At 63.2% G+C, this 23323-nt stretch overlaps 2 protein-coding genes and 1 long non-coding RNA gene across 11 annotated transcripts; all 3 read left to right on the plus strand.

Moving 5' to 3' along the window:
- Window positions 1–254: 254 nt before the first annotated feature.
- Window positions 255–9475, plus strand: TMPRSS13 (transmembrane serine protease 13). Of its 5 annotated transcripts, XM_068659269.1 has the most exons (14): window positions 2139–2417; window positions 2698–3349; window positions 5309–5480; window positions 5706–5807; window positions 6338–6460; window positions 6548–6677; window positions 6774–6866; window positions 6954–6997; window positions 7237–7396; window positions 7492–7664; window positions 7901–7999; window positions 8146–8288; window positions 8373–8525; window positions 8610–9475. In XM_068659269.1, the coding sequence occupies exons 4-14, from the start codon at window positions 5714–5716 to the stop codon at window positions 8622–8624; spliced, it is 1227 nt and encodes a 408-aa protein (XP_068515370.1). In that variant the 5' UTR covers window positions 2139–2417; window positions 2698–3349; window positions 5309–5480; window positions 5706–5713; the 3' UTR covers window positions 8625–9475. The 5 variants fall into 5 exon arrangements, with proteins under 5 accessions (XP_068515367.1, XP_068515371.1, XP_068515370.1 ...); XM_068659266.1 differs by lacking the exons at window positions 2139–2417; window positions 2698–3349 and adding an exon at window positions 255–635; XM_068659270.1 differs by having other exon boundaries at window positions 2123–3349; window positions 5309–5468.
- Window positions 9476–10410: 935 nt separating this feature from the next.
- LOC137843715 (uncharacterized) lies at window positions 10411–13320 on the plus strand. The gene is made up of 2 exons (XR_011089635.1): window positions 10411–12644; window positions 12726–13320. It is a non-coding gene; the product is annotated as an uncharacterized lncRNA (long non-coding RNA).
- Window positions 13321–14572: 1252 nt separating this feature from the next.
- On the plus strand, window positions 14573–22800 carry FXYD6 (FXYD domain containing ion transport regulator 6). Of its 5 annotated transcripts, none has more exons than XM_068659292.1 (8): window positions 14573–14697; window positions 20060–20122; window positions 20322–20360; window positions 20473–20547; window positions 20650–20686; window positions 20849–20898; window positions 21010–21052; window positions 21477–22800. In XM_068659292.1, the coding sequence occupies exons 2-7, from the start codon at window positions 20065–20067 to the stop codon at window positions 21036–21038; spliced, it is 288 nt and encodes a 95-aa protein (XP_068515393.1). In that variant the 5' UTR covers window positions 14573–14697; window positions 20060–20064; the 3' UTR covers window positions 21039–21052; window positions 21477–22800. The 5 variants fall into 5 exon arrangements, with proteins under 5 accessions (XP_068515393.1, XP_068515394.1, XP_068515397.1 ...); XM_068659293.1 differs by having other exon boundaries at window positions 20063–20122; XM_068659296.1 differs by having other exon boundaries at window positions 14613–14701; window positions 20063–20122.
- The last annotated feature ends 523 nt before the right edge of the window (window positions 22801–23323 follow it).

Here is a 23323-nt window from a genome sequence, read left to right on the forward strand (position 1 = left end):
CACAGAGGAAACCAAAGACCGTTGCTTTTTCCACACACCAGTTGAGAGCATCGCTCCACCAGCAGATGAGTGAAAAAGCCTCGAGAGAAACGAGGTGGCATCCCACAGCCCGTGCAACACGACGTTCTGACTGCCTGGACACTGGGACACAGGAGGGGGTTTTTGGCAGGGCCGTGCACCCCCTCCTGTCCCCAACCGGTGCTCCCAGCACTCAGCAGGGGCAGGAGAGGAGGCACGGGGAGGGAGGATGGGGCAGGCAGCAACCGGGAGAGCAGCGAGGAGCTGGTGGCAGTCCCGATGCCTGGGGTGCCCGGTGGGCATCCGCACTCCCCCGGGGCCAGCCCTCAGCAGCACCCTGGCCCGTGGCCGAGGCCGGTTCCTCCCCGGGGAGCAGAGGCAGGTGTTTTGCACGCCGTGCCTGCAGCAGTTGGGAAAGAGGCAGCGGTGGAGCCGGGCAGGTCGGACTGGTTTCCCTCCTGGCGCTGGCACTGACGTACGAGCCCGCTCGCCAAACAGCTCCTGCCCCGTCCCCGCGCACCTGACCTGGCGCCGCGCTGCGCGCCGAAGGATGGCTGTGCCGCAGCTCTGACCCCAGCCCAGCCCCGCAGCGGCCCATGGAAGGGAAAATCTCGCCGGTAAGGCACGGGCACGGCGGGGGAAGGAGTGCGAAGAGCTGCCCACGGGGGCTCGGGTGCGCTGAGGGAGGAGGAGGAGGAGGATGGCAGCCACCAGCATCCCCGGCGCAAGCCCTGTGCTGTCGGAGGGGTGTCAGGGACCCTTGGCCCCGCTGCTAGTCCAGCCAGGAGGGGTCTGTGCCTCGGGTGCCTTGTGGAGGATGGGGACCGGCTGGTGGCAGCCTGGTGGGCTGGGATGACACCTGGAGGGGCCACACTCTCCTGAGCTCTCAGTGTTTTGGTGGCAGCGCTCGGGTGGCCCCGGCTGCCCTCCCTGAGCCGCTCTCCCGGCAGTTTTCCCCTCGCTCTTTACAGGTCGGGTCGCTCAGGGTCGGCTCGGTTTCGGCTGCCGGGCCTCGCCGGGGTGCAACGAGCATCCCGTCATGGGGAAAACATCCCCGGCCGGCACGGGGCTCAGCCCGCCCAGGCGCGGTGCTGGGTAATTAGTGCACCGAGCGCTGCGGCTGCGCCAGCACCAGCCTGAGCGTGCAGAGCCTCAGGGACGGGGCTGGAGGGGAGGCAGCACCTGCAGGAGAGGTCACCCTGCTCCTGCCCCCCGGCACCGGGTGCCTCAGAGGCAGCCTGGAGCATGGGGAGAGGCCGCGGCCGCATCCTGAGCTCGTTGTCGTGCCGGGCAGCCTGCAGCCCTGTCCTTTTGCCGAGGCCCCGAGCTCAGGCTTGCCTGCCTCCAGCAGCGTTTCGCTGCACGGTTCTGTCTGACAGCAGCACCAAGAGCAGGCAGCCGCATGGTTTCTTGGTGAGGCTGGGATGTGGATGCCTGCACGTGGGGAAATTGCCCAGTTCTGGGCATCCCTGGGCCGCCTGGGATCAGTGGCATGGATTAAACGGGCCATCGGGAGCCCTGGGTAGCACCCGCAGCTCCGTAACTGCAGGAAAGTCACTTCAGCTGCCCGTGCCTCAGTTTGCCCCCCTGTGGAATGGGGTGAGCAGCGATTACTCACCCCCTGCAACATTTTCTGATCTCTGCCTGCAGGGCTGCGCTCTCTGGCACAAGGTGACCTGTCCCTGGCCCAATTGGGCTGACTCAGTCGGCACAGCTTGTCATCTGCACTTGCAAAATGCCCCCTGCATGCTTCCAGATTTCATTTCCCCCTGCGCGGCCCCTCTGCAGCACCTGGATCCCACAGCTGGGGGGTGAGCAGTGAGCTGGGGGGGGACACAGCTTGGATTTGGGTTCTCCCAGGGTGGAAACACAGAGCCCTGTGCAGGAGCACGGTGCTGCGAGGGGACCAGAGGCACCTGCAGGCTCGGGAGGGCTGCTCCCAGGTGCACGGGGACAATGTCGCCGTTGTTCCCTCACTGAGCTGAGCTGGCACAGAAAATCAGCACCCCCCTGACAGGTGGAAGGCGATTCCCTGCAGGCAGCAGGGTCTGGGCAGCAGGGAGGGGTTGTGAGAAGTAGCAGGAGGGCTCAGCTGGGAAAGATGATCGCCCATTCAGGCAGTTCCCTGCAGCTTATTTAAGCCGGGCCTCTTGCTGTTTGGGTTGATGCTTTGTTTTTCTGCCTGGCTGCTCAACCCTGATGCTCCTCCAGGATGCTGCTGGGCCTCGGCTCCTGTTGCAACACTGCTGGTGCTTCCACTCTCCCTCCCACTCCGAAACTGCAGCTGATTGCTCTCGCTTCCCTCCCTTCCTTCCCCATCGCACCTGGGTGCTGAGCCTCCCGCCCGCCTTTCCCTGGGGACCTGCAGCCTGGCGTGAGTCTGGGGGCTCCATCCCCTGGTGAGCAGCGTCTGGGCTCCCCCAGAAGGGGTGGATGGCCCCAGGGCTCATGCCTGAGGCTGGGGTGCTTTCCACAGCTCTGCTCAGAGCTGAGTGGAGAAGGCAGGAGGTGCTGTGTGTGTGTGCAGGCTGCCCCGTGGGCTGTGTGCGGCCAGGCACGATTCCCTCTCGCCGTGCAAGGGGCAGAGCTGGGTCCCTGCTGGGGCACTCCCGAGCCCCCACCTCTGCTTGCAGCACAGCACGGAAATCACCGGCTCTCCTTCATCTGCCTGACTTTTAGGCTAAAAGCCACAACAGCGCGAAAAGCTCTCGCAGCCAGTGGAACATTTGCAGCGAGGACGTCAGAAAAAAAATGGCTCAAACCACAGCCGCACGTGTGAGAGGGGTGCTGCTCCGAGTCTGACTTTTATTCAAAAGGCAGCAAAGGATGAGTAAAGGCTTTGTGGGCAGCAGCTACAGCTCGCTTGTCAGGGCAGCACACGCTCCTTGGCAGAAAAATCATCCCTGTAAAGCCGCTGCTGTTTGCTCTCTGCGCCGGTGGCCACCCAGCAGTAACCAGTTGTGCTGGTTGCTGGGAGCCCTGATAAAACTTTTGTTAGCTCCTCTGATAGAGCTCAAAAAAGAAATAATACTAATTGGACTTTAGACTGTTGAGGAAATTGGTAGCTGATTGTTCACCCAAGCGTAAGAAAGGGCACGCGCTTCCTGCTCAGCAGCAACAGGAGCAGTTGGAGCTGCAGCGGGTGTCGGTGCTGAGCTGGAGATGCTTCAGCACCCTGCAGTGCTGCTGCCTGGTGAATTGGGGTTTTTGGTGCGATGGCAAGCTCTGTCCTTCCCAGCACCACGATACTGCTCATCTGATAACTGCAACGTTACACCTGCAGCAGGAGGAGACGTGCAAAATACCAGATATGTGGCGGTAGCTGTAAGAGGTGCCGTGGGTTTTTACAAAAACCCCACTGAGGTGTGGGAAAAGCTTTTTCTGGGAAGGGTTTCTGGCACTTGCTGTTTGTTTTATTTGTGCAGTGAGGGGCCTGCTGCAGCTCAGCCTTGCCTGCTGAGTTGGCCATGCTTTCTGACAGCAGGTGCAAGGCTGCCCGGGAACTTTTCATGGTGCAAAACTTTCTGCAAGAGCCTGCATCCCAGCAGCAGGGCTGCTCAGGAAAACCAGCCCAGGGCTCACCTGGAGAACCCGGCGGTGCAGTGCTGGCGTCCCTGCCTTGCACCCGGAGCTGCTGTGAAGTTCTGCCATGGGGAACAGTGGCTTTTGGCTGCAGGCTGAGCGCCTCCCGGCGTGCTGTGGCCATGGGGTGGGTGATGCTGAGCAGGGAGGTGGCTCTGGGCAGCCGGGAGGCGTTAGCGGTGCGGTGCCGCGGCCCCGGTCTGTGCCAGCAGGGCTGGGTGCTCCTGCTGGGCAGCCCTGGGTGCTGTGCCACAGCTCAGAGACGGCACGAAAGTGCTGTTCAGGGTTTCCCCCTCCACCACCAAAGTTTTCAGTGTGGGGCAGCCGTGGCAGACCCCGTGCGGGCAGCGTGTGGCCACGCCGGGTGCGTGACTCAGGGGATAATGCCCAGGAAGTGACAGCGCCGCATTGCAAGGAAGGGCACAGCCGTATTTACAAAGCACGAGCCTGAGCAGGCTCCCGACGTGCTCATTAGGGCCCTGGGCTCCCAGCAGGAAACGGGAGGGCAGGGAAAATCCAGCTGGAAAGGGGGACAGGGTGGCAGTGACGGTGGCACCCGGAGCTCCGCCACCACCGCGCTGTCCCTCTCCCAGGTGCTTCTTGCTGGGGTTGTTTTCTGCTCAGAGGGAAATGTGATCTGCATCTGCGGGGCCAGAAAGCAGAGGGAGACTCGGAGGGGTGCGTTTATCCCACCTCCTGACGGGCACAGCGGCACTGTAGGCTGGGGGCTTGGGTCCCCGAGCTGGCTGCGCTCTGCTGCCAGCAAATGCAGGCTCTGGATCTGCTTTGTCCCCCTCTTCTGTGGGACAACATGGTCTAAATTTTGCCTGGCACTTGTTTACGGCCGGCCTTCCTCAACCAGCACAGTGCCAGCAGTGGTCACGGCTCGGTGAGGCGGGGAGGAGGCACGCAGCAGCCTGCAGGGAGCTGTGCGCAGGCCGGCCCATCACTGCCCTGCTGCGGCTGCCCCCGTCCTCTGCACATTCGTAAGGCACACAGCCACGGCTTGTCACCAAAAATGTGCCTGGGACTTTATAAATGAGAGGACGACAGCAGAGGAAACAGTGCTTGTGGTGGGCTGTGCACAGAGCAGGACTCTAAAGGGAAACGAGAGGCTCCTGCTTATGGAGCTGATCAAAACCAGGGGAGCTCCCGGAGGAGAACATGTGGCGGAGAGGAAACAAATACATTTTCTTTTGTGAATTCACAGATCGGGAGTGACACAACGGCAGAACAACATTCCAGGGTGCAGGACGTTTCAGGGCTTGGAAAACACCGATTATTAACTATTACTAAATGACAGTTGGAAATTGCAGTGTATTTTTCAAATGGCTAATTAAAGATAGATGCATAAATTGGGGCACTAGCCCCGTGGAACTGGGCCACGGTGTGACTGCCCCAATGCCAAACACCCACTTGATTGCTCTGATTGAAGTTATCAGCTGGGAAAATTTGGCCAGCAGCCTCCCCAGGGGGCTGAGCTCTGTGGCAGGGAGTTTTTCAGCCTTCCCAGATGGGGTGCAGGAAGAGGCCCCTCCACAGTCCCTCCCCGTGCTCCCCACGGTGCCGTGGGTGAATATCCACCTGTGGCGAAGGTTGGCGGTGCTGGGGAGCTCGGCTCTGAATGGACTCTGGTTTTGGTTTGGGCAGTGGGTGGCAGCCCTGGGGACACCCCAGCAGGTGCCACAGCGGTGTCCTCTGCTCGCAGAGCACGGCATCGCCCAGCAGCGTCCCTCCCAGCCTCCATGCCTCTGCAGCCAGCAGCATCTTCAGCATCCGACCTCCGCAGCCTCGAGAGAACGTCCTTGGCATTAGCTTCAAGCCCTACAGCCCAGAGTCCGGCCCGGCCCCGGCCCCCTGCACGACCTGTGAGAGCACACGTAAGACCACGGTGCCGAGGGTCACCCCTGGCCTCTCTGGCCTGGGGCTGCCCCTTGCCCGGTCCCCCCCAGGGAGGGAGGGAGGCAGAAAATGCATCCCTGTGCCCACCGCTGGCACCGGCTGGTGATGCTGGGGGGGTGTCAGGGGTGCTGGGGGGACAGCACGGTCTGTGTGCCTCAGGGAGGCTGTGGCTCCCCCTGACCCGGCCTCTGTCCTGCTGCTAGGATCCTCGATGTTCAGAGCTCCCTGCATGAGCCAGCGGCGGCTTGCGCTCATCTTCTGCGTCTCCGTCCTCATCGTGCTGCTCGTCGCCCTCATCCTGCTGTGTGAGTGAGCTCCTGGGGGCTGAAAGAGCTCGGAGAGGGGGCTCTGGGCAGCACCGTCGGGCAGGGATCTCTCCCGCAGCCCCCAGCCAACGCGCTCGGGGCTGTGCAGGGTCTGCATCCCACTGGAGGGCAGGCTGGGAGGGCAGGCAGGCGAGCAGGGAGACGCACGCTGCCCATTTTCTGAGTTTTCCTGACATCTGGCGGACAGGAGGGAGTGCAGCTTTCCAGGGAAGTGGCTGGCCCCAGGCAGCCCGGCTGCTTTTTACGTGCTGCTCACTGCAAGCTGAGCGCAGCCTCCCCGGGAGCCAAGGAGAAGTGGGGCGAGGGGTGTGCAGCCAAATTACTGCTGGGTGGGCTCTGGGGGTGCTCGGGGCCCTTCCTCAGCCCTGGAGAACGCAGCCTGGCTCCAGCAGCAGCCCTGCACCCATGCTGCTGGGAGGCCTGGTGCATGTTCCTGACCCCATCTGGGTGGGCTCACCGTGCCTTGCCCGCGGTGGGTCCCAGCCTCATGCCCCTGCACCTGCCTGCAGTTATGTTCTGGCGGTCGCAGACCGGCATCGTGTACAAGGAGCCCGCTGAGAGCTGCAAGGACAGCCCCGTGCGCTGCAACGGCGTCGTCGACTGCTCGCAGAGGAGCGACGAGCTGGGCTGCGGTGAGGCAGTGGGGACGGGGAGGTGGCACGGGGAGGGGCAGCCCCTTGGTGCTGAGGATCTCTGACCCCCCTGCTCCGTCCCCGCAGTGCGGTTCGGGGCCGACCAGTCCCTGCTCCACGTCTACTCCAGCACTGAGAACCAGTGGCTGCCGGTGTGCAGCAGCGCCTGGAACGAGTCCTTCTCCAGGAAGACCTGCCGGCAGCTGGGCTTTCAGAAGTAATTCCTCCCACCCTCTTCGCCCCAGCCTCGTTTCACCCAGGAGGGCTTTGTCCAGCGCTGTGGTCTCACCGCCTCTCTCCTCTCTCCTCGCAGTGCATCGCAGACAGAATACGTCCCCCTGCACGTCGCCGGCAAGAGCCTCACGGTGACGAACGAGCGCGACACCATCCAGCAGAGCCTCAACAGGTAGCGGGCAGCCCCTGCCCTGCCCCGGTGCCTCAGGGCTGCGCTGGGGCTGGGGCTGAATCCGATTCCCCCTCTTCTGTCCCGCAGCTCCCAGTGTCTCACGGGGAAGTACGTCTCCCTGCGATGCACAAGTAAGCGGGCTGGCTGGCCGGGCGCAAGGACAAGGGCAGGCAAGGCCGAATAAACGCTTGGGGGAGCCTCATCCTGCTGTTTTTGCAATGGGTTGGGCAAACGGGGCAGTTTCCAAAAAAAGGGAGGAGGATTGCAGTCCCACGGTGTCTGCTGGGCCACCAAGCACCATGGGGGGACACCTGTGGCATGTATCCCCCGGGGCTCGCCCCCTCTCTGAGCCCTTTGCTCTCTCCCCCAGCCTGCGGGCAGCGGATTTTGGGGCGGATCATCGGAGGGAAGGAAACCTCGGTGAGCAAGTGGCCCTGGCAGGTCAGCGTGCAGTACGGGCCCGTCCACATCTGCGGCGGCACCATCATCGGCGCGCAGTGGGTGCTCACGGCCGCGCACTGCTTCTTCATGTGAGTGCTGCTGCGAGCAGGCAGCCCTGCTGCTGGCCTGGGCACAGCCCCGTGCCCCCCACGTCTCACCCCCTGCTGATTTCCCCATCCCCCAGGAACAGCATGAAGATCCTGGATGACTGGAAGGTGTACGGGGGGGTCTCGGACTTGAAGCAGCACACGGAGGGCATCCCCGTCTCCCAGGTCATCATCAACTCCAACTACAGCGACGACCACGACGACTACGACATCGCTCTCATGAAGCTCTCCCGGCCGCTGACACTCTCAGGTGAGGCTCTCCGATGGCTCTGGGCTGGGGGCAGAAGGAGCTGGGGGTCTGTGGGGCTCTGCTGTGCCACTCATGGTGCCCTGTGTGGGCTGCACGGCCGGGGTCGGTGTGGAGGGGAGCATTTCCTGCGCCCCACGCTCCTCCCTAGCTGCAGGGCTGGTGACTACGGCTGTTATTTTGCTCCCGGCTGACTCACCCCTCTCTCCTCGCCTGGTTTTCATCATGCCTCCCTCCAGCTCAGGTGCGCCCGGCCTGCCTCCCCATGCACGGCCAGCGATTCCAGACAGGCAGGTCCTGCTTCATCACCGGCTTCGGGAAGACCAGGGAGAACGAAGGTGAGGGAGGATGCTGGCTGTGCCACAGAGTGGTCCTGTGCGCCCAGCACCTGCAAGGAGCAGGCACGATTCTGCTGTGGTTGGAGGGGCCTGGGGGCAATGGGGGGACGAGGCTCACCCTGCCCCATTGCTCCTCTGCCTTGCAGAAAACACCTCCCCAAAGCTGCGGGAGGCCGAGGTGAAGCTCATTGACTACAAGATCTGCAACAGCGACAAGGTGTACGAGGGCTACCTGACCCCGCGCATGATGTGCGCTGGGTACCTGCAGGGGGGGAAGGATGCGTGCCAGGTGAGCCGGGGGCACAGGGTCCTTGCCAGGGGACACAGGGCATTGCTGCCTGCTTCTCCTCACCTTTCTGCCCCCCTCTGCCAGGGTGACAGCGGAGGGCCCCTGGTCTGCGAGGACAACGGCCGCTGGTACGTGGCCGGGGTGACGAGCTGGGGCACGGGATGTGGCCAGAAGAACAAACCGGGGGTCTACACACGTGTGACAAAGCTCCTCAGCTGGATATACAGCAAAATGGAGGTGAGGCTGGCGGGGCTGTGTGTATGGAGAGGGGATGGATCCAGCCTGGGCTCAGCACCTGACCCCGTGCTCTCTCCCTTGCAGAGTGAGAACGACTAAGGCCGGGCTGGAACCCGCACGGCTGCGCCGGCCGGCACCGACCCCCTCACTGTGCTGCTGCCAGGGCGAGACGTGCCAGCAGCTGTGTGCCCCCACATCTCCGTCTGCCCTCGCTGCTGGGGACCTGCCACTGCCCAGACTGAAAATGTGGCACCTCCAGAGTGCCCCTGCCCTGGCTGGGGCGAGGGAGGTGGCTGGAGGTGGCCGGCAGTGGCTCTGCCCGGTGCTGCTGGTGATGGATGTGCCAGCTCCGAGCCACCTCGCCCGGCACCTGCAGCTCCTGTCCTGTAAAAATAGAAGTGTCCGGACTGCGGTGCCAAGTAAATGCTGACCTGCAGGACAGGGGCACGGCTGGTGGGCGAGGGGCTGCTGCCCACCCACAGAGGCAGATGCAGATGGAAAGCAGGAGCAGGAAAGCTGCGGGGTGCCCGTGGCGAGGGAGCCCCTTCCCCTGCACGCTGCGGGGACAGCGGAGCAGGGAGCCCCCAGGCGCAGCTCCAGCATCTGCTGGGGGGAGCAGTGGTTGCTCCCCCATCTGCAGAGAGGCTTAGGAAGCACCTTTTAAATGAAGTTCCTCCCTGTGAGATAAAAGCCCATTTATTTATTTTTCTATGCTGTGGAAGTGGTGTGTGCAAGCACTCACTCCTGGAACTGCGTGCAGCTGCTCTCAGGTCCCTGCTGCCCCAAAAGGATTTTGGCAGCGGTGAGGGACAGGATGTGGTCTCAGGGAGCTGCAGCGACAGAAGCTGAATCCCAAGGTGGAGCGTGAAGGAAAGCAGCCCCCCTTCCAGTTGTGGCATCTCCCAGCTGCTGGCTCAGTAACTGGTGCTGGATTTCTTCATCTCACCTGCTGAGCGCCCAGAGCTTGCCTGTCCCAGGGCCATGCTGCATGGTGTCACCAAAGGAAACATCCATGCTCAGCCTGTGTCCCGGAGCAGACGTTTTGAGGATGGATGGATGGATGGAAGCCCCCACAGTGTGTGGTCAGCTGTGGAGGTCCCCAGTGTGCCTGGCTGCCCTGCACTCTCAATAAACGTTTCGGTACTGCTCCACACAGAGGGCTCTTTGGGACCTGCTGGAGCTGCTGCTTCCTTTCCTGGGGGGGATGGTGGCAGGGCAGGGGGGAGCCGACCCCGGGGCTGAGGGCTCAGCACCGCAGCACGCAGCACATCCTGTGGAGGAGGTGCAGAAATCAGCTCGCCGGTGATGTGAGCGCAGGACTTCCCAGGGCTGGGCAGCTGTTTTCTGACCCGTTTCCCCCCCAAGTAGCCCGGAGGGGTGGCTGGCTGCCCCTTGGTGCTGTGTGGGGGGCTCCTTGCACACCACAGCTGGCCTCCTCCAGCCTTGCAGGGCCGTGGGAGCTGCAGGCAATACCTGCCAAGCAAAGCCGAGAAGCTGCTGTGGTGCGTGGGCAGCCACAGGCGCGTCCCTGTCCCCTCCTCGCTTCCCAGGAGCGCACGTAGGTTCCCAGAACGCCCGCCCACCGGGGACAAGGCTGCTGGCACGTCGAGGGCTGTGGTTTGCAGTTGAATTTTGGGATAACTGATCAAAGTCTGGCTCTGCGTGTGCAGAAAGCACCTACCTCCCCCCGGCCCCGGTGCTGGCCCCAGCAGGCCGGGCGGCGCTTGGTGGCTCTCGCCCTGCGCCCAAACAATGCGAGCTGTTGCCTTTTGGGAAGCCCTGAGTCAGCCTGACCTCAAACAGCTTTTCAAAGAAGCAACGCAGAAACCTCCCACGACGTGCTCTGAGGCTGCTTTGAAGGCGTGGAGGCCGAGAGAAGGTTTTTGGCTCACTTTACAGTGGCCCTGCAGCTCCGCCAGCGCGGGGAGGGGACCTGCCGCGGCTCGGGGCAGGGAGGGATTCGTTCCTGGGGACGTGGAGCCGGACCAGCAGCCTTGCTGTGACAGCTGCTGCTGGTAGAACAGTGCTGGAAACCACGGCTAAAAATGGGAACGTGAAGAAGAGCCAAGGGCCAGCGTGCCTCAGCAGCTACGGGGCGCTGGGCTGTGCAGGGCAGAGCTGGCAGGCTCACGGTGCTGGGCTGGGGGCACTGACAGCGCTGCTCCGTGCCTCCTGCGGTGTCCCTGGGGGCAGGAGGTGCCCCGGGGCAGCAGGGCTCTGGCTCCCGTGCATGGAGCATCCCATTTGCCGGTGGTTATGGCCAGCCGCTCCGCGTGTGGGCTAGGGAAGGCAATGATTTTTGTGAAAAAGAAGGCAGCTGGGCTGGGATACGAGCAGGGCCCCCGCACGGCTCCCCTGTTTTATGTCGGTCTGATTAAATCGTGAGTTCCCTGGGATGTGAGTTACAGCGCCAGCTCACATTTGTACAAAGGCTCTCTGGGATCTCTGCGTTGCTGCTCGTAAAAGTCGCAGTGTGCAGCACGGAGCAGCAGCTCATAATGTTTTATTGCTGTCTGAGATGGCATGTTGGAGAAACAGATCTTCTGAAAGAGAATAAAGCAAAAATTGGAGCCCAATAAGAGCTGATCTTGCTGGAACTATGTTCCTGGTAATGGGGCCATTTCGGTGCACGGAGGACCCGCACCTCTGCTGAGGATTTCACCTCCTCGCGGGTTATTACTCCTCCGCTCTCTGAAATAGCCTCTCCAAGCAGAGAAGTGATTGCAGACCCTAATACAAATTTAATTTATTTCTTCTAAACCTGACATCCAGTGGGCTCTCCTGCCAGGCTCACGGAAAGCTGTGCTGTGTTTCCCCAGGGGCTGAAGTTTTCTAACCAGATTAGAAGCGATTAGTTTCTCGTGCAGCTGCCTGGCCGGGGGTTTTGTGCTCTGCTGTTCCCAAAGAAAACACGGTGCAGATGCAGCAGATGCCTCGGGCACATCTTCGTCTCTGCTCCTAGAGCACCTGAGCAAACAGCTCCTGCTTCTATCATCCAGCACAGCACGGGCAGGGCAGGAGCCGGGCCAGGACCCACAGGGTGAAACATTTCCCCCTCTCCCTGCCTGGTGCTCCTCTCACCACTGCCTCCAGAGAGGATTTGCTCTCTGCTGTGGCTCATCTCTTGCACCAAACCATTTTTTCCGTGTATCCAGCTTGTCAGGAGCTGAGGGCAGAGATCTCAGCGAGGTTTGGGATAATCCAGTGCATTTTGCTGGTGGTCGTCTGGGCTTCAGTGTTGCTCTCAGCAAGCCCTGTCTGTGCGGGGCAGCTCACGGTGGGCAAACACCTCCAGGAGGGCTGGGCCCTGCTTGCTGCTCTGCATCTGCTCATCCACATCTGGCCGGGCTGCCTCCACGTTGCTCTGTGCTCTGAAAATCGCAGGCCAGCATCCCCAAGGAACAGAAATTAGAGAAATGCAGTCTGACCGGCACCATGTGAATCACCGCCCATTAGTGGTGTTTTTCCCAAACTCTCCTTTTATAGCTCTCCCTTCGGTCGTGTGGAAGCTGGTTTGTTTATAGGCTTTCAGAGATGACGTTTCTCTCCGAAAATGTTTTGTGGAGAAGAATCTTCAGATTGGTTCCCTCCTGCGCTGGGGAACATCACCGCTTGGCACGGAGTCGCTGAACTTCAGCTTGTGCAGTCCCCGGGCTGGCTGAGCGCTGCTGGAGAGTGTGAACTTGAGAAGCTTTAATATCGCCTGCTGCTTTGCTGTTTCCTCCCAGGATCACTCAGACCACAAGGAATGGCTTAGGCCTAATGCAGGGAGATGCCATTGGGTTAAAAGCAGCCGCGTGGCTCTGCACAACCTGGCGCTGAGCGCTGGTCCAGGCGTTCCTGGGCGAGGTGGGGACAGAATTTGTCCCTTTCCAGCATCCCCGCGGGGCTCCAGCCCTGGACCCTGGTTTAATGTTACCGTACTGCGGCGCTGCTTTATCCCACGGCCTCTGGGATGGGCTTTCCTGCTCCCAACCCAAACATCTCATCACGGCTAAAATTAGTGCAGGCTGTGCTGAAGGAACGCCCAGCGCGCAGGGCTCCGGCTGGCCGGAGGGGCCCCGGGACAAGCAGGGTGCATTGCAGGGGGAGGTGGCAGGCAGGGACAACGTATTGGAGGTCATATTTTATATTTCTTTGGTATCTTAAGGCAATATTTTTGGTATTTATTTTATAAGGCAATGTTTTTTGTATTTTTAGGCAAGAAAAGTCTGAGTGGAGGACACGTGGCGCTGAGGCCCTGCTAAATCGAGAAGGGCTCCTGCTGCTCCCTGCCCCTTCCCGCAGCTCTCTCCTGTCTCTCAGTCTCCTGACCCACTCTCGTGGCCATCTGTGAGTTGGAGAAATGGCCAAACCCCCCAGGAAGGTCTTACAATCGGAGGGGAAAGTTCTGGAGAGCAAGCAGCTCCTCTCCCTCCCTTCTCCCCGGGAAGGCGCCCGCCCCGCGCTGCTCCCTTTTGCTCCAGCATAAGACAACCCACAGCGAGATGAAATCATGTCCTCGTTAAAGCTCCTGGCAATGTTCCCACCGGCTCGAATAGCACGAGGCGGTCACCCCAGCCCCTTCACTAGCATAAATCAGAGTCGCCTGCAAACACCAACAAAAAGCTTTGGCCCCGCTTCGACAGAAAAGGAGCCCCAGCTCCTCCAGGTTCCCTCCAGCAGTGACGGCGCTGCCGGGCGAGTGCTGGCTGCTGGAGCAGCTTCCCTCCATGGGAGCAGCCTGGCGGCCCCTCGGCTTGCTGTGCTCACAACCTGCCCTCTGATCCACCTGAGTTTGTACAGAAAAAAAGCCCACGGTGACAGCTTTTTACGATTCTGCTTGCCTTGGGCGGCGCCTGGAAAATTTGTGAATAAAGGGAATAAAGGTACTAGAAAAAAAAGGAGAAAGCATCAAATATCCAGCGCTGCAGGAGCTGTAGCCAGCCAGCATCCCCTGGCCATGGCCAATTCACAAGCACCCACCGCCCTTGCTGCCATCCCCAGGCACGATCACAGCACCGAAATATTTTGTTGCGTGCAATGGATAATAACAGCTGAGGGCGGGGGAAGGTCAGAGAAGCCCCAAACTTGATTATAACTGCTCCATCCCTGCCTCCCTCACTGCAGGGTGACTGACAGCCTTATCATGTTATCCCAGTGCATTACAAAGACGTGACGTTGTCCAGCTCCTCTCTGTTGGTCTGTGTCTCCTGACCCTTCTGCATAATTGCCTTGAAATGCCAGGGCTGCTTTATCTGCTTTTTAGATTTTACTGGAAACTGGGAAAGAAGCACGCGGCACAATATGTGCCATTATTGTCTGTGAGGCTGATTTCTATCTCAGATGCATTTGAGTTATTAGGGGAGGAACCGTCTCGGCGCTGATGGCACTGCCCAAGTGTTTTTCCGTGAAGAAATGGCTCTCCAGGGCGGCTCTGGGGCCGAGCAGACACGGGTGTGCCAGGCTGGCCTGGTGGGGAGCGGAGCCCGGTGGTGCCCACACCTCACCCCAGCTCCAGTTAAGCCTGGAGGCTCAGCTGGCTGCTGCCTGCTTGCTTTCTGCAGCTGGTGGGCCTGGGGAGAGTCAGAACAAGGAGCAGGTCCCGAGCACACCTTGGGGTAAAGCGGGTGCTGTCGGGCTGGAAGTGGCCCCCAAGAGCTGCCCGAGCCCTGCACGCCGGACCACCCGGCGGCGTGATCCCCTTCAGCTGCCCGATGGTTCTTGGGGGTGGTGGGCAAGGCGAAGCCCCTGCTGCTGGGCACCTGGGGGCAGAGCGGGTGCTGGGGGCAAGCTGTGCCCATCCCTGAGCCCCCAGCCCTGAGCCCCGAGCCCCCATTGCCGAGCCTGAACCCCCATTCCCGAGCCCCCATCCCCAACCTCGAGCCCCATCCCCGAGCCCCCATCCCCGAGCCCCCATCCCCTTGCTCCCACCCCATCCCCAAGCCCCCATCCCCACCCCCGAGCCCGCAGCCCCCCTCCCGGTGCCGCCGCCGCCCCCCACCCTGCGGCAGGCACCGCCCCCTCCCCTCCCTTTCCCTTCCCTTTCCCTCCCCTCCCCTCCCGGCCCCTCCCGGCCCCCCCTCCCCGCTCGCCTTTGTGCAGCCGCCGCTCGCCGCCCGTCGCCGCCCGGCCCGGAGCAGCGGGGGGCACCGGCCCCAGCCCCTCTCCCCCCCACCCCCGGCGAGCTCAGGTGGGTCCGAGGGATGGGGGGCACATCCTCACGCCCCCCAGCATCCCCCCAGCGCCTTTCGGCTGCCCGGCACCGCCTCGGGGGGGCAACCGAGGGGGGCCGGGGCCGTGCGCCCGGGGGTCGCCGTGCGCCACGGGGGAGCCGTCGGTGCCCGGGGCATCGCCGTGCGCCTCGGGCCCCCCAGCATCCTCGGCCCGGCGGCTGCCATGGTAACGGTGGCACCGAGGTCCCCTCATCCCCTTGTCGCCTGGATCCCGACCCCCCCGCGGGGAGGATGCTCGGGCACGGCCGTGCCCACCGGAGAGCACCGCGGGCGCGCCCTGGGCGTGCGTCGCCTCCGCCGGTGCTCGCCGGGCTCCGTGGGGATGGTGGGGACAGGGGAGGGGGCTCCCCCCCGCTGGCAGCGTTTGGGTTGTGTTTTAAAATATTTTATTAACGCCGTGGTGGTGGTAAACAGCCGAGTGCTTTATCCTGGGAAGGCGTGCGGGAGAGGCAGAGCGTGGTGGAAGTAGTGCCTGGTGAAGGAACAGACGTCGGAGGCCGTGCGGTGGAACTCGGATCTGGCAGGGATATCGCCATGGGAGGGAAAGTGACAGGTGGTTTGTGGGGCCGTGAGTGAGCCGTGCAGCGTGGCAGGGCGGCCCCCTGGGAAAGCCGAGCGTGGATGAGGACGTGGAGCCATCCCCGGCACCCGTTTCTGCCAGCCTGTGGTGCTCGGAGGTGCCGCTGGTTCCCGCTGGGGTTTCCAGTCCCAGGGGTGCTTTTGCTCCAAATGGAGATAGAGGTGGCTGCGGAGTGCCAGCAGGGTGCTGCGTTCAGAGGCAGCACGGGGTGGAGAGATGGGAGCGTGCGAGGGAAAGCTGCCAGTGCCGAGCGCGGCCGCGGCAGCGCCAGGCCACCTGTTGCAGCCTGCTCCAGCAAACGCCCCGTGCCCGCGGGACGCGGCGCTGCCCACGTCTTCCTCTCGTGAGACCTGTCCTTCACTGCCCTGCTTTGGTTCTAGCTCCTTTCCCAAGGCTTGTGAGGAGTCGTGCTTCTGTCGGGAGGCGAGACTTGGTGGTGAGGACAGCTCCTGGCACGGTAAGCGGGGAGCTGTGTGCGTGGCCGTCCCTCTGTGTTTGCCTTTCAGGCTGTTTGCGTGTTTCCAGGCTGTAAAGGAGCCTCCAGGCCCTGCAGCTGTTGTGTACCCGAGCATGGGGAGGGCACCAGGGTGCATGGGGACGTCCTGTGGGGTGGCCGTGCCCCGGCTGCCCCTCACGGTGCTCGGTGATGGTGGTTCCTGGTGGGAAGAGCATCCCGGAGCAGGTCACCCCAGAGAAAACACCCCTTATGCGATGCTCTGCTGATGGTGGGAGCATTGTGGATGCATGGGAGCTTGGAATACTTCTCCTGGGTTGTTCTTGCGGTGCTTGGTGGCAACCTGGACTTCTCTCAGCCACCAGGAGCCACCAGGTCACCTCTGCCTCGACTCCCCGGCTTGGCGAGCGGAGCCGGGGATCCAGCCAGGTGTGCCACGGCACCGGGCAGGGACATTTGCAAACGAGGTTTATGGCACTGCTGATCTAAGCAAACGAGGAGCCAGCAGGTGGGAGGAGGTGGCTGTTGCTCAGCTGGGGCTGAGGGCTTGCCCTGGTGCTGCTGGCAGCCATTAGCAGCCTCACTCACTGCCTGGAGGCTGCTCTCAAATGCAGGGTGAGTGGAGCTGCTGGGGGAGCGCCTCGGCGTGCTGGGGGCTGTGAGCGAGCCCCTAACAGGCACGTGGGTTTGTCCAGCAGTCCCTGATTCTTTGGGGCAAATCACCCAGGGCTGGAAGAAACCCCCCAGGAGGCAAGTTGGGCACCGAGGTGTGGGTGATGGAGCACGGGGTGCGGGCAGAGCCTTGGTTTGCCGTGTTCAGTAATTCCCCGGGATTTTGTGAGCACCCACCAGGTCATCGCGGGTCCCTGGGGGTCTGCTGCATGAGGTTTTTTCAGCCAGGGCAGGGCTGAGGTTTGGGTTCCTGGGGCTCCTGGAGAGGGTTTTCTTTGAACATCCTCTGCCATGGGGCGGTGCCCCAGGTGCACAAGGGATACCCTGATGTTAGTCCGCTCAGTTGTGTCTTCTACCTGGCCAGCCTTGGAATCAGCAGCAAATTCGGGAAGTGCCGTTCATGTTGGAATGGTGGGGGCAGAAAATCCTCCTTCCCTCATTTGGGAGCGAGGCACACCAACAGGCACGTTAATAGCCAGATTGATGCTGACGTGAAATGGCAGAGGAGCAGCGCGACGCGGAGCTGGCCGTGTCCATTCACACATGCACACTGCTCAGCGCTCCGGGCAGCCGCGCGCTGCTGCCACGCTCCTGGGGGCTCTGCACAGAAACGGGAGATTTTAACTAGGTCTGATCTCCAGGAGGTGCCCTCAGGGCTCCTGACGGAAGGAGGCTGCCCAGCGTGAGGCTGTGATCGCTGAGACTTGACAGGGCTGGTCTGTGCTAAACAATGGAGAGGGGGCTTCAAGATGCAAAACCTTTATAAATTCACCTGCCTTGCTCTGGCACAATCTGCAGTGCTTCGGAGAGCTCATCGGTGGGGACCGGGTCCCTCTGCCTGGATTTCCCCCCCTTTTCTCCCCCTCCCACACACAACCCACACATGGGCAGTGCCCAGACGATGTGCAGGGTGGCGAGGGGGGGGCTCTCCTGAAGCAGGAGGCTGCGGGCAGTGGCTGTGCCCCGCATGGAGCGAGGCAGGCTGCTGGCAGGCTTGGTGAGGAGGCAGCAGGGTGGGGAAGCCTCTGGCCAGCCCCGGTGCCTGTGAGCTGCTCCCAGCCCTGGGAGCCTCTCCCCAGTCCTGGGTCCTCCTCCTGCCCCATCTGCATCCTCGAACACCACCAGGCTCTCCCCAGCCCCAAGCAGAGCCTCGCTGCTGCCAAAAGCTGCGGATGCCTCAGCCTGCAGAGCCCCAGCGAGCCCCCGGAGCACTGCTGGCCCCATAGGGGCGGGGATGGGGGATCGGAGGGGGGGCAATATTTTGTTTTCCCCATTAAAACTGCTGACTGGGCCAAGGCGGGAGGGCAGGAGAGCCCTGGGCACTGCTGCCCTGCTTCCTGTGCCGCTCTGCCTCCCCGCGTTGCAGCCGATCGCCGTTTTAAGGGGAAAAAAACATGTTTTGATTCAAGTCACGTGCCGAGCGCCGCGCTCCCCGGTCGCGGTGGTTTGCTCGGGCGCCTCGCTGCTTTGTTTGGCAGCTGCAAACTTGGGGTCAGGACCGGGGGGGGGGATCCAGTGCCACGTGCTGGGGAGCGGGGCCGTGCAGCCACCCCTTGTGCAGCCCCTGCTGCCTCTCTGCCAGGGCACAGTGGGGTTCGGCCACCAGCAGCAGCTCCGTGCCCTGAGTGCTTCGGGCTGAAGGCAAACCCTGCACAGTGTTTGCTTTTCTCGCTTCGCTTCAGCTTCACCAAAAAAAAAAAAAAAAGTGGGTGGGCCAGCTTGAAACAACCCCAAAAAGCTGTGACGTTTCACAAAGCATATGCTGCCTTGGAGGGGAAGCGGGCTCATCTGCACTCCGGAGCGCCGTGTTTGTTTTCCTGGCGAGGACACCGCCAGGCCCGCCGGTGAGCTCGCGCGGAGCTCGGTGTGAGCGCGCACAAGTGTGCGAGCTGCACCAAGCGAGGCAGCAAAACAAAGAGCATATGTGAGCCGCACGCTTGGCTTGGCGAGGAGCGCAGCTCGGCTGCGTGGAGCTCGAGAAGCCAAAAAGTGAGCAGAGGGCTCACAACAGCGCCTGCGCCTGGCCCCCGGCTCGGCACGGCACCTCGGGGCCAGGCTGCTTGGCACGGGCCGCCCGGGCAGAAAATGGTTAAAGGATGTGTGAGATAAGGGCCCTAGGCAAATGTGCAAGCAGGAGTTACTGTATCGCCAGCTGTTGGGCTCTTTGTAGGCGTTTCTAAAACCTGGTAATTATCCAGCATTACGAGCCTCGGCGCGCGAGGGGGATTGTCTGGGCAGAGGCAGCCAGCGGCACGCTCCGGCAGCAGCGCAGCCCTGCACAATGGCAGCGGCAGCTGCAGGCAGGGGAAATGAAAGCCTCCAGCGTTCAGATAAAGCACATTTGCCTCAAAATGACAGGACAACAGAAAAGGGAGGGGAGGACGTGGATTATCATGGCAAGCGACTCAGTACGGCGAATAAAAATGGGGTTGTGGAAACGTGCTCCCCGCCTCGGCGGGGCCAGGGGCTGCTCCCAAGGTGGGCAGGGCTGCTGGGGGTCCTGCAGGGCTGCTGGGGGTGCTCAAACAGGGAGATGGGGACCACAGAGGGTCCGGGGGACCCCGGTGCCCATGGAGCATGAGCTCCATGGAGGGGCTGAAGGGATCCGCACCCGCCAGCTCACTGAATTCCTGCTGCGGAGGGCCCCTTCCTTATCGCAGCTCATCCAGCTCAGCAGCTCAGCAGCGTGCGGTGCTATCGGAGCCGTGCAGCACCCCGATAACCCCGTCCTGCAGTGAGCCCTCCACGTGTCTGCCCGTGCCCCACACCATGTATGGCCACCGTGCCCAGCTCCTTGCGCACGGAGCTGGCACTGGGCCCACCCCAGTGCTGGCCCCAGCTCCGTGCCCCCCGCACATGGCCTGGTGGCCCCTCTCCGCTTGGCACCCGTGGGTGCCCCCCTGACATCGTGGATCCCCAGTGTCCCCCAGAGGTCTGGGGGCCACGCTCAGCACCTCCTGGCCCCGCACAAGGCACAGTGAGTTGGTGCTGGTGAAGGGACGGGGACAGGCTGTGCCATCAGGCAGGACCCGGGTTATTTTCGGGCCCTCTGTGCTGCCCCAGCTGGGCGCGGGGAGCTGGGGGGCGAGTGCAGCCATGAGCGAGCTGTCAGGGGTCACCGGCCTCGTTGTAGGAAGGTAATTGCTATGCTAATTGGGGTAAATTAAAACACGCTCTGAGTGAAGGACACGGCAGTGACCTTGATGGGGAGATCGCAGCCCCTGTGCTCGCCCCATCGTGTGCGGCACAGCCTCGAGCTGGTGCTGACAGCTGTGCCACGAGCACCTCGGGGTCCTGCTCTGCCCCGGCAGCACGGTGGTTGCTCAAAATACAGCACAGATCCATGGAAAATGACGGGCTGCCTGCCTGCTGCAGCCCTTCCCGGCACATCCTTCGCACCCCCATGAGCCTCAGTGCCCTGGGGTGGCCGGGGCAGAGCCGTGGCACCAGGATTAGGGGCTGCCGGGTGTTTGCCCTTCTCCCCTGGTGGCAGGGGGGGGCTCAGCCCAGGGCTTCTCCCTTGCAGTTGGGCATGAGTGGCCCTCAGCCCTCGCCATGCGCCCTGGTGCCCCATCTCCTGCAGGTGCTTATCCCACTCTCCCCTCTCTCGCAGCAGCCATGGACGCGGCGCTGATCGTCCTCTGCTCCCTGCTGGTGCCGGTGGCTGTGGCAGACGGTGGGTACCGGTGCCTCCGGGTGCCAGAAAACGCAGCAGAAACCTGCTGGGGCAAATGCTGGGGCGGGGGGGGGTGGTTTGGGGCAGCACAGAGCCCTGCCATGAGCAGGGGGGCTGGGATGGGTGCAGGGGCTGAGCCGGGAGGGTTGCTCCCCCCCAGTGTGCTCACCTTACACCCTTTGTGTGTTTTTATTTCCAGTGGGGACCCAGGAGAAGGAGGAAGACCCCTTTAACTACGGTGAGCATCACCATGCCGGCAGGGATGTGCATGTGTGTGCCACGGGGAGCAGAAGATGCTGTCCCCCCACCCCGAACCTGGCAGAAACGGGTCTCTCTGTCTCCTCCCGCAGATTACCAGAGCCTGAGGATCGGCGGGCTGGTGTTTGCCGTGGTGCTGTTCACCGTGGGCATCCTGCTTATCCTCAGTGAGCCGGGGAGCGGGGCTCGGGGGAGGGCTGGGGCAGCCGTGGGGAAAAACCATGGCCCAGTCCCACCTGGCTGTACTGATGGGGTCTCTCGTCTCGCAGGCAGGAGGTGCAGGTGCAGTTTCAGCCACAAGCCCAGGTGAGTGAGGGCAGTGTCCCCCCTCGGTGAGGCTCAAGGTGGGATGGGTGCACAGGCTCCCCGGGTGGGAAAGCAGCACCTTGTGCTCCTGGGCACCTTCCTCATGCCCCAGGGGACAGGCTGCTGGTGCCAGCCGCCCTCACTGTGCTCCTGTCCTTGCAGAGCCCCGGGGGATGAAGAGGCTCAGGCTGAGAACTTGATTGCCTCCAACGGTAAGGCTCCCACCCCCTGTGCTGCGCTGCTGCTGGCCGAGCACCCGGCCCTGGGCAGGGGGGGTTTGTCCTCGGCCGGGCTCCGCAGCCCCTCTGCTCTTCCCTTTGCAGCAACGGGAGCACAGAAAGCAGAGAACTGAAGCGGAGCCATGCGGTGAGTCCCGGCCCGGGGGGGGGCACCGGGGCTGTCACAGCCTGGCTGTGCATGGGGACGGCTGCAGGGCCCCCCCCCCCCCCCCGTCTGCTCGGTGCAGCTCTGCATCCCCAGCACGGGGCTGGAGCTGGGGCAGGAAAAGGAAGCACCTGCCCGGATTTTCCCTAGCAGCACGTTTCCTTCCATTGTGCTCCCCCTCTGCCCAGCGGTTTTATTTGTAGGGCTCGCAGATTGCTGGGAGCAGCCCCCCGAGGGCATTTCTCCTCCTGCCTGCCCCAGGACCCCGCGCTCTGAGTTCCTCCGAGCTGCTGGGCTGGGGGCTGCTTTTGGAGAGGGGTGAACAGGGAGCCGGTGGTGGCAGCAGGCTGTTGCTGGTGGCTGCGGTGCTGCTGTGCCCTCACTCCCTGCTGTCCTCCCCACGCAGACCCAGCGCCCCCAGGACAGGCACTCGGACTGCAGCCACCACCTGCCTGCCAGGAGCCTGACCCCACAGCACCGGGTCCCCCCGGGGAGCCGCGGCGCTGCTGTGCCCGTGTTCCCCCCCCGCACCTGCCCAGCAGCTCCGTGCCCCCCAGCCTGGCCGAGCTCCCCCCGTCCCGTGCCTCCAGTGCTGTGTGACCGTCCTGTAAGGTGCTCGTTGCCTCTAGGGCTCGTCGTTGCCGGTGTTGTGGTAGTGATTTCTCCTCACCTTTCTCGTGCTGTGAGTGTGATGGGGCTGGGTTGGGGCAGGAGCTGTCCCCCAGCCCGTGTTCCCCCCGGTTTGCCTCTGGGAGCTGGGCTGCTCCCCCCCGCCCTGCCCCTGGCCACCTGCCCAGGGACCACCGAGGGGCCGAGCAGGCTCCTGGGGTTTGTGGAGCACCTCTGTGGTGCTGCAGAAATTCCCCTGCTCCCTCCTGAGCCCGGGCACGGGAGCTGCAGGGCACGGAGAGCCCCGGGGCTGTGCCTGGAGCCCGGAGCAGCGCGGGGACCGAGCCCCCCGTCCCCCTGCCCAGCCCAGGGGGGCTGCCGAGCGCTGGTGCGTGGTGGTGCCAGCGCTGGGCACCATCCCCCTGGTGGAGCAGCCCAGCAGAGTTTTGGGGGCTTTTCCAGCCGTCTGTGGGCTGCGTTGGGAGCAGCAGGGAGCAGCCTGCCCCGCACCGTGCTGCTGCCCCGTGTTGAGGCTCAGCAATAATCCCGCAGGCACCCAGGGGCTCGGCTCTGCTGGGACACCTCGGTGCTGGGCGTGAGGTGTGGGGGGAGCCTGGTGCAGCCCTGCCCCATCTGCTCAGCACCCCCTGTCCCTGGCCAGGACCACGCAGCTGGGGCAGGATTCTGCAGGGCTGCGGGTGGGCTCTGTCCCTCAGTGTCACATCCCCTGGTGGCACCGGGGAGCAGGCTCCATCCCCAAGGCAGAGGGACCGTGTCCTGTGTACCTTGTCCCTTCCACCCCACCAACAGCCTCAGCTCCCCCCCCGTCTCCGTGCTGCCCCCCAGCCGCAGCCCCCCCGTGCCCCCAGCCCCCAGTGTCGCTGTGTGCGTGTCCCGGTGTCGGTGTTGGAGTGCCCGTGGTGTCCGTGGCGTGCCGTCGGTGTGAACACAAAACAAAGCAACCCCCGTGGTGTGTGCAAACGGCCGTACCCCGGCTGCTGTGAGATAACCCCAGCTCCCCTCCTGCCCCCTGAGCCGGGGGGAGCGCCTGCTGCTGCGGGAAGGGACGGGCGTGTTGGCTGCCGTCAGTCGGGGGGGCGAGGAATAAAACTTGGTTTCTACCCGTGCCTGGCTGCGTGGTCTGCAGGGGGGGAACGGGGCAGCCCTGGGGTGCGAGGGGCTGGGAAATGGGGTGCAGGGGGGTGGCGCTTGGGTTTCCTGTGGGTTTGGGCCAGCAGCCACACGGGCAGCATGGGGAGAAGGGCAGGGAGCAGCTCTGCCTGACCCCATGGGGAAGGAGCCGGGCACGGAGAGCTGGGTCCCTTCCCACGCCGTCCCCCGGTGCCGCCAGCCTGGCTCCAGGGTGGGGGCAGTGGCACCAACCCCCCCTGGGCAGCACAGACGGGGCTTTGTGCTCGGGGCTGTGCCGGCCCCCTCGGTGCCGTGCTCTTTTCTGCAGCCTGCAGCACTTGGAACAATGGCCAGAGGCCGGGCGAAGGCAGCGCGTGAGCAGCGAGCCAGCCCCGAGGGGCGCGGGCACAGAGCGCCCTTGTCCTGCCTGCTGGGCACTTCCCCCGGGGGGGGCTCTGAGCTCAGCAGTGCCTCGGCTTCGTGGCACTGGGGATGCTCGCACGGCCCCACGTG

This window comes from Anas acuta, chromosome 23 (genome assembly GCF_963932015.1).
Source record: "Anas acuta chromosome 23, bAnaAcu1.1, whole genome shotgun sequence".
Classification (NCBI taxonomy): domain Eukaryota; kingdom Metazoa; phylum Chordata; class Aves; order Anseriformes; family Anatidae; genus Anas; species Anas acuta.

Excerpts from the sequence above, each read along its gene's own strand:
- FXYD6 (XM_068659292.1), top strand. The coding sequence starts at position 20,065 with ATGGACGCGGCGCTGATCGTCCTCTGCTCCCTGCTGGTGCCGGTGGCT. Across the intron at positions 20,361-20,472 it reads GGAAGACCCCTTTAACTACG|ATTACCAGAGCCTGAGGATC; the intron begins GTGAGCATCACC and ends CTCCTCCCGCAG. Across the intron at positions 20,687-20,848 it reads AGTTTCAGCCACAAGCCCAG|AGCCCCGGGGGATGAAGAGG; the intron begins GTGAGTGAGGGC and ends CTGTCCTTGCAG.
- TMPRSS13 (XM_068659266.1), top strand. The coding sequence starts at position 615 with ATGGAAGGGAAAATCTCGCCG. Across the intron at positions 5,481-5,705 it reads CACGACCTGTGAGAGCACAC|GATCCTCGATGTTCAGAGCT; the intron begins GTAAGACCACGG and ends TCCTGCTGCTAG. Across the intron at positions 8,289-8,372 it reads GGGGGAAGGATGCGTGCCAG|GGTGACAGCGGAGGGCCCCT; the intron begins GTGAGCCGGGGG and ends CCCCTCTGCCAG.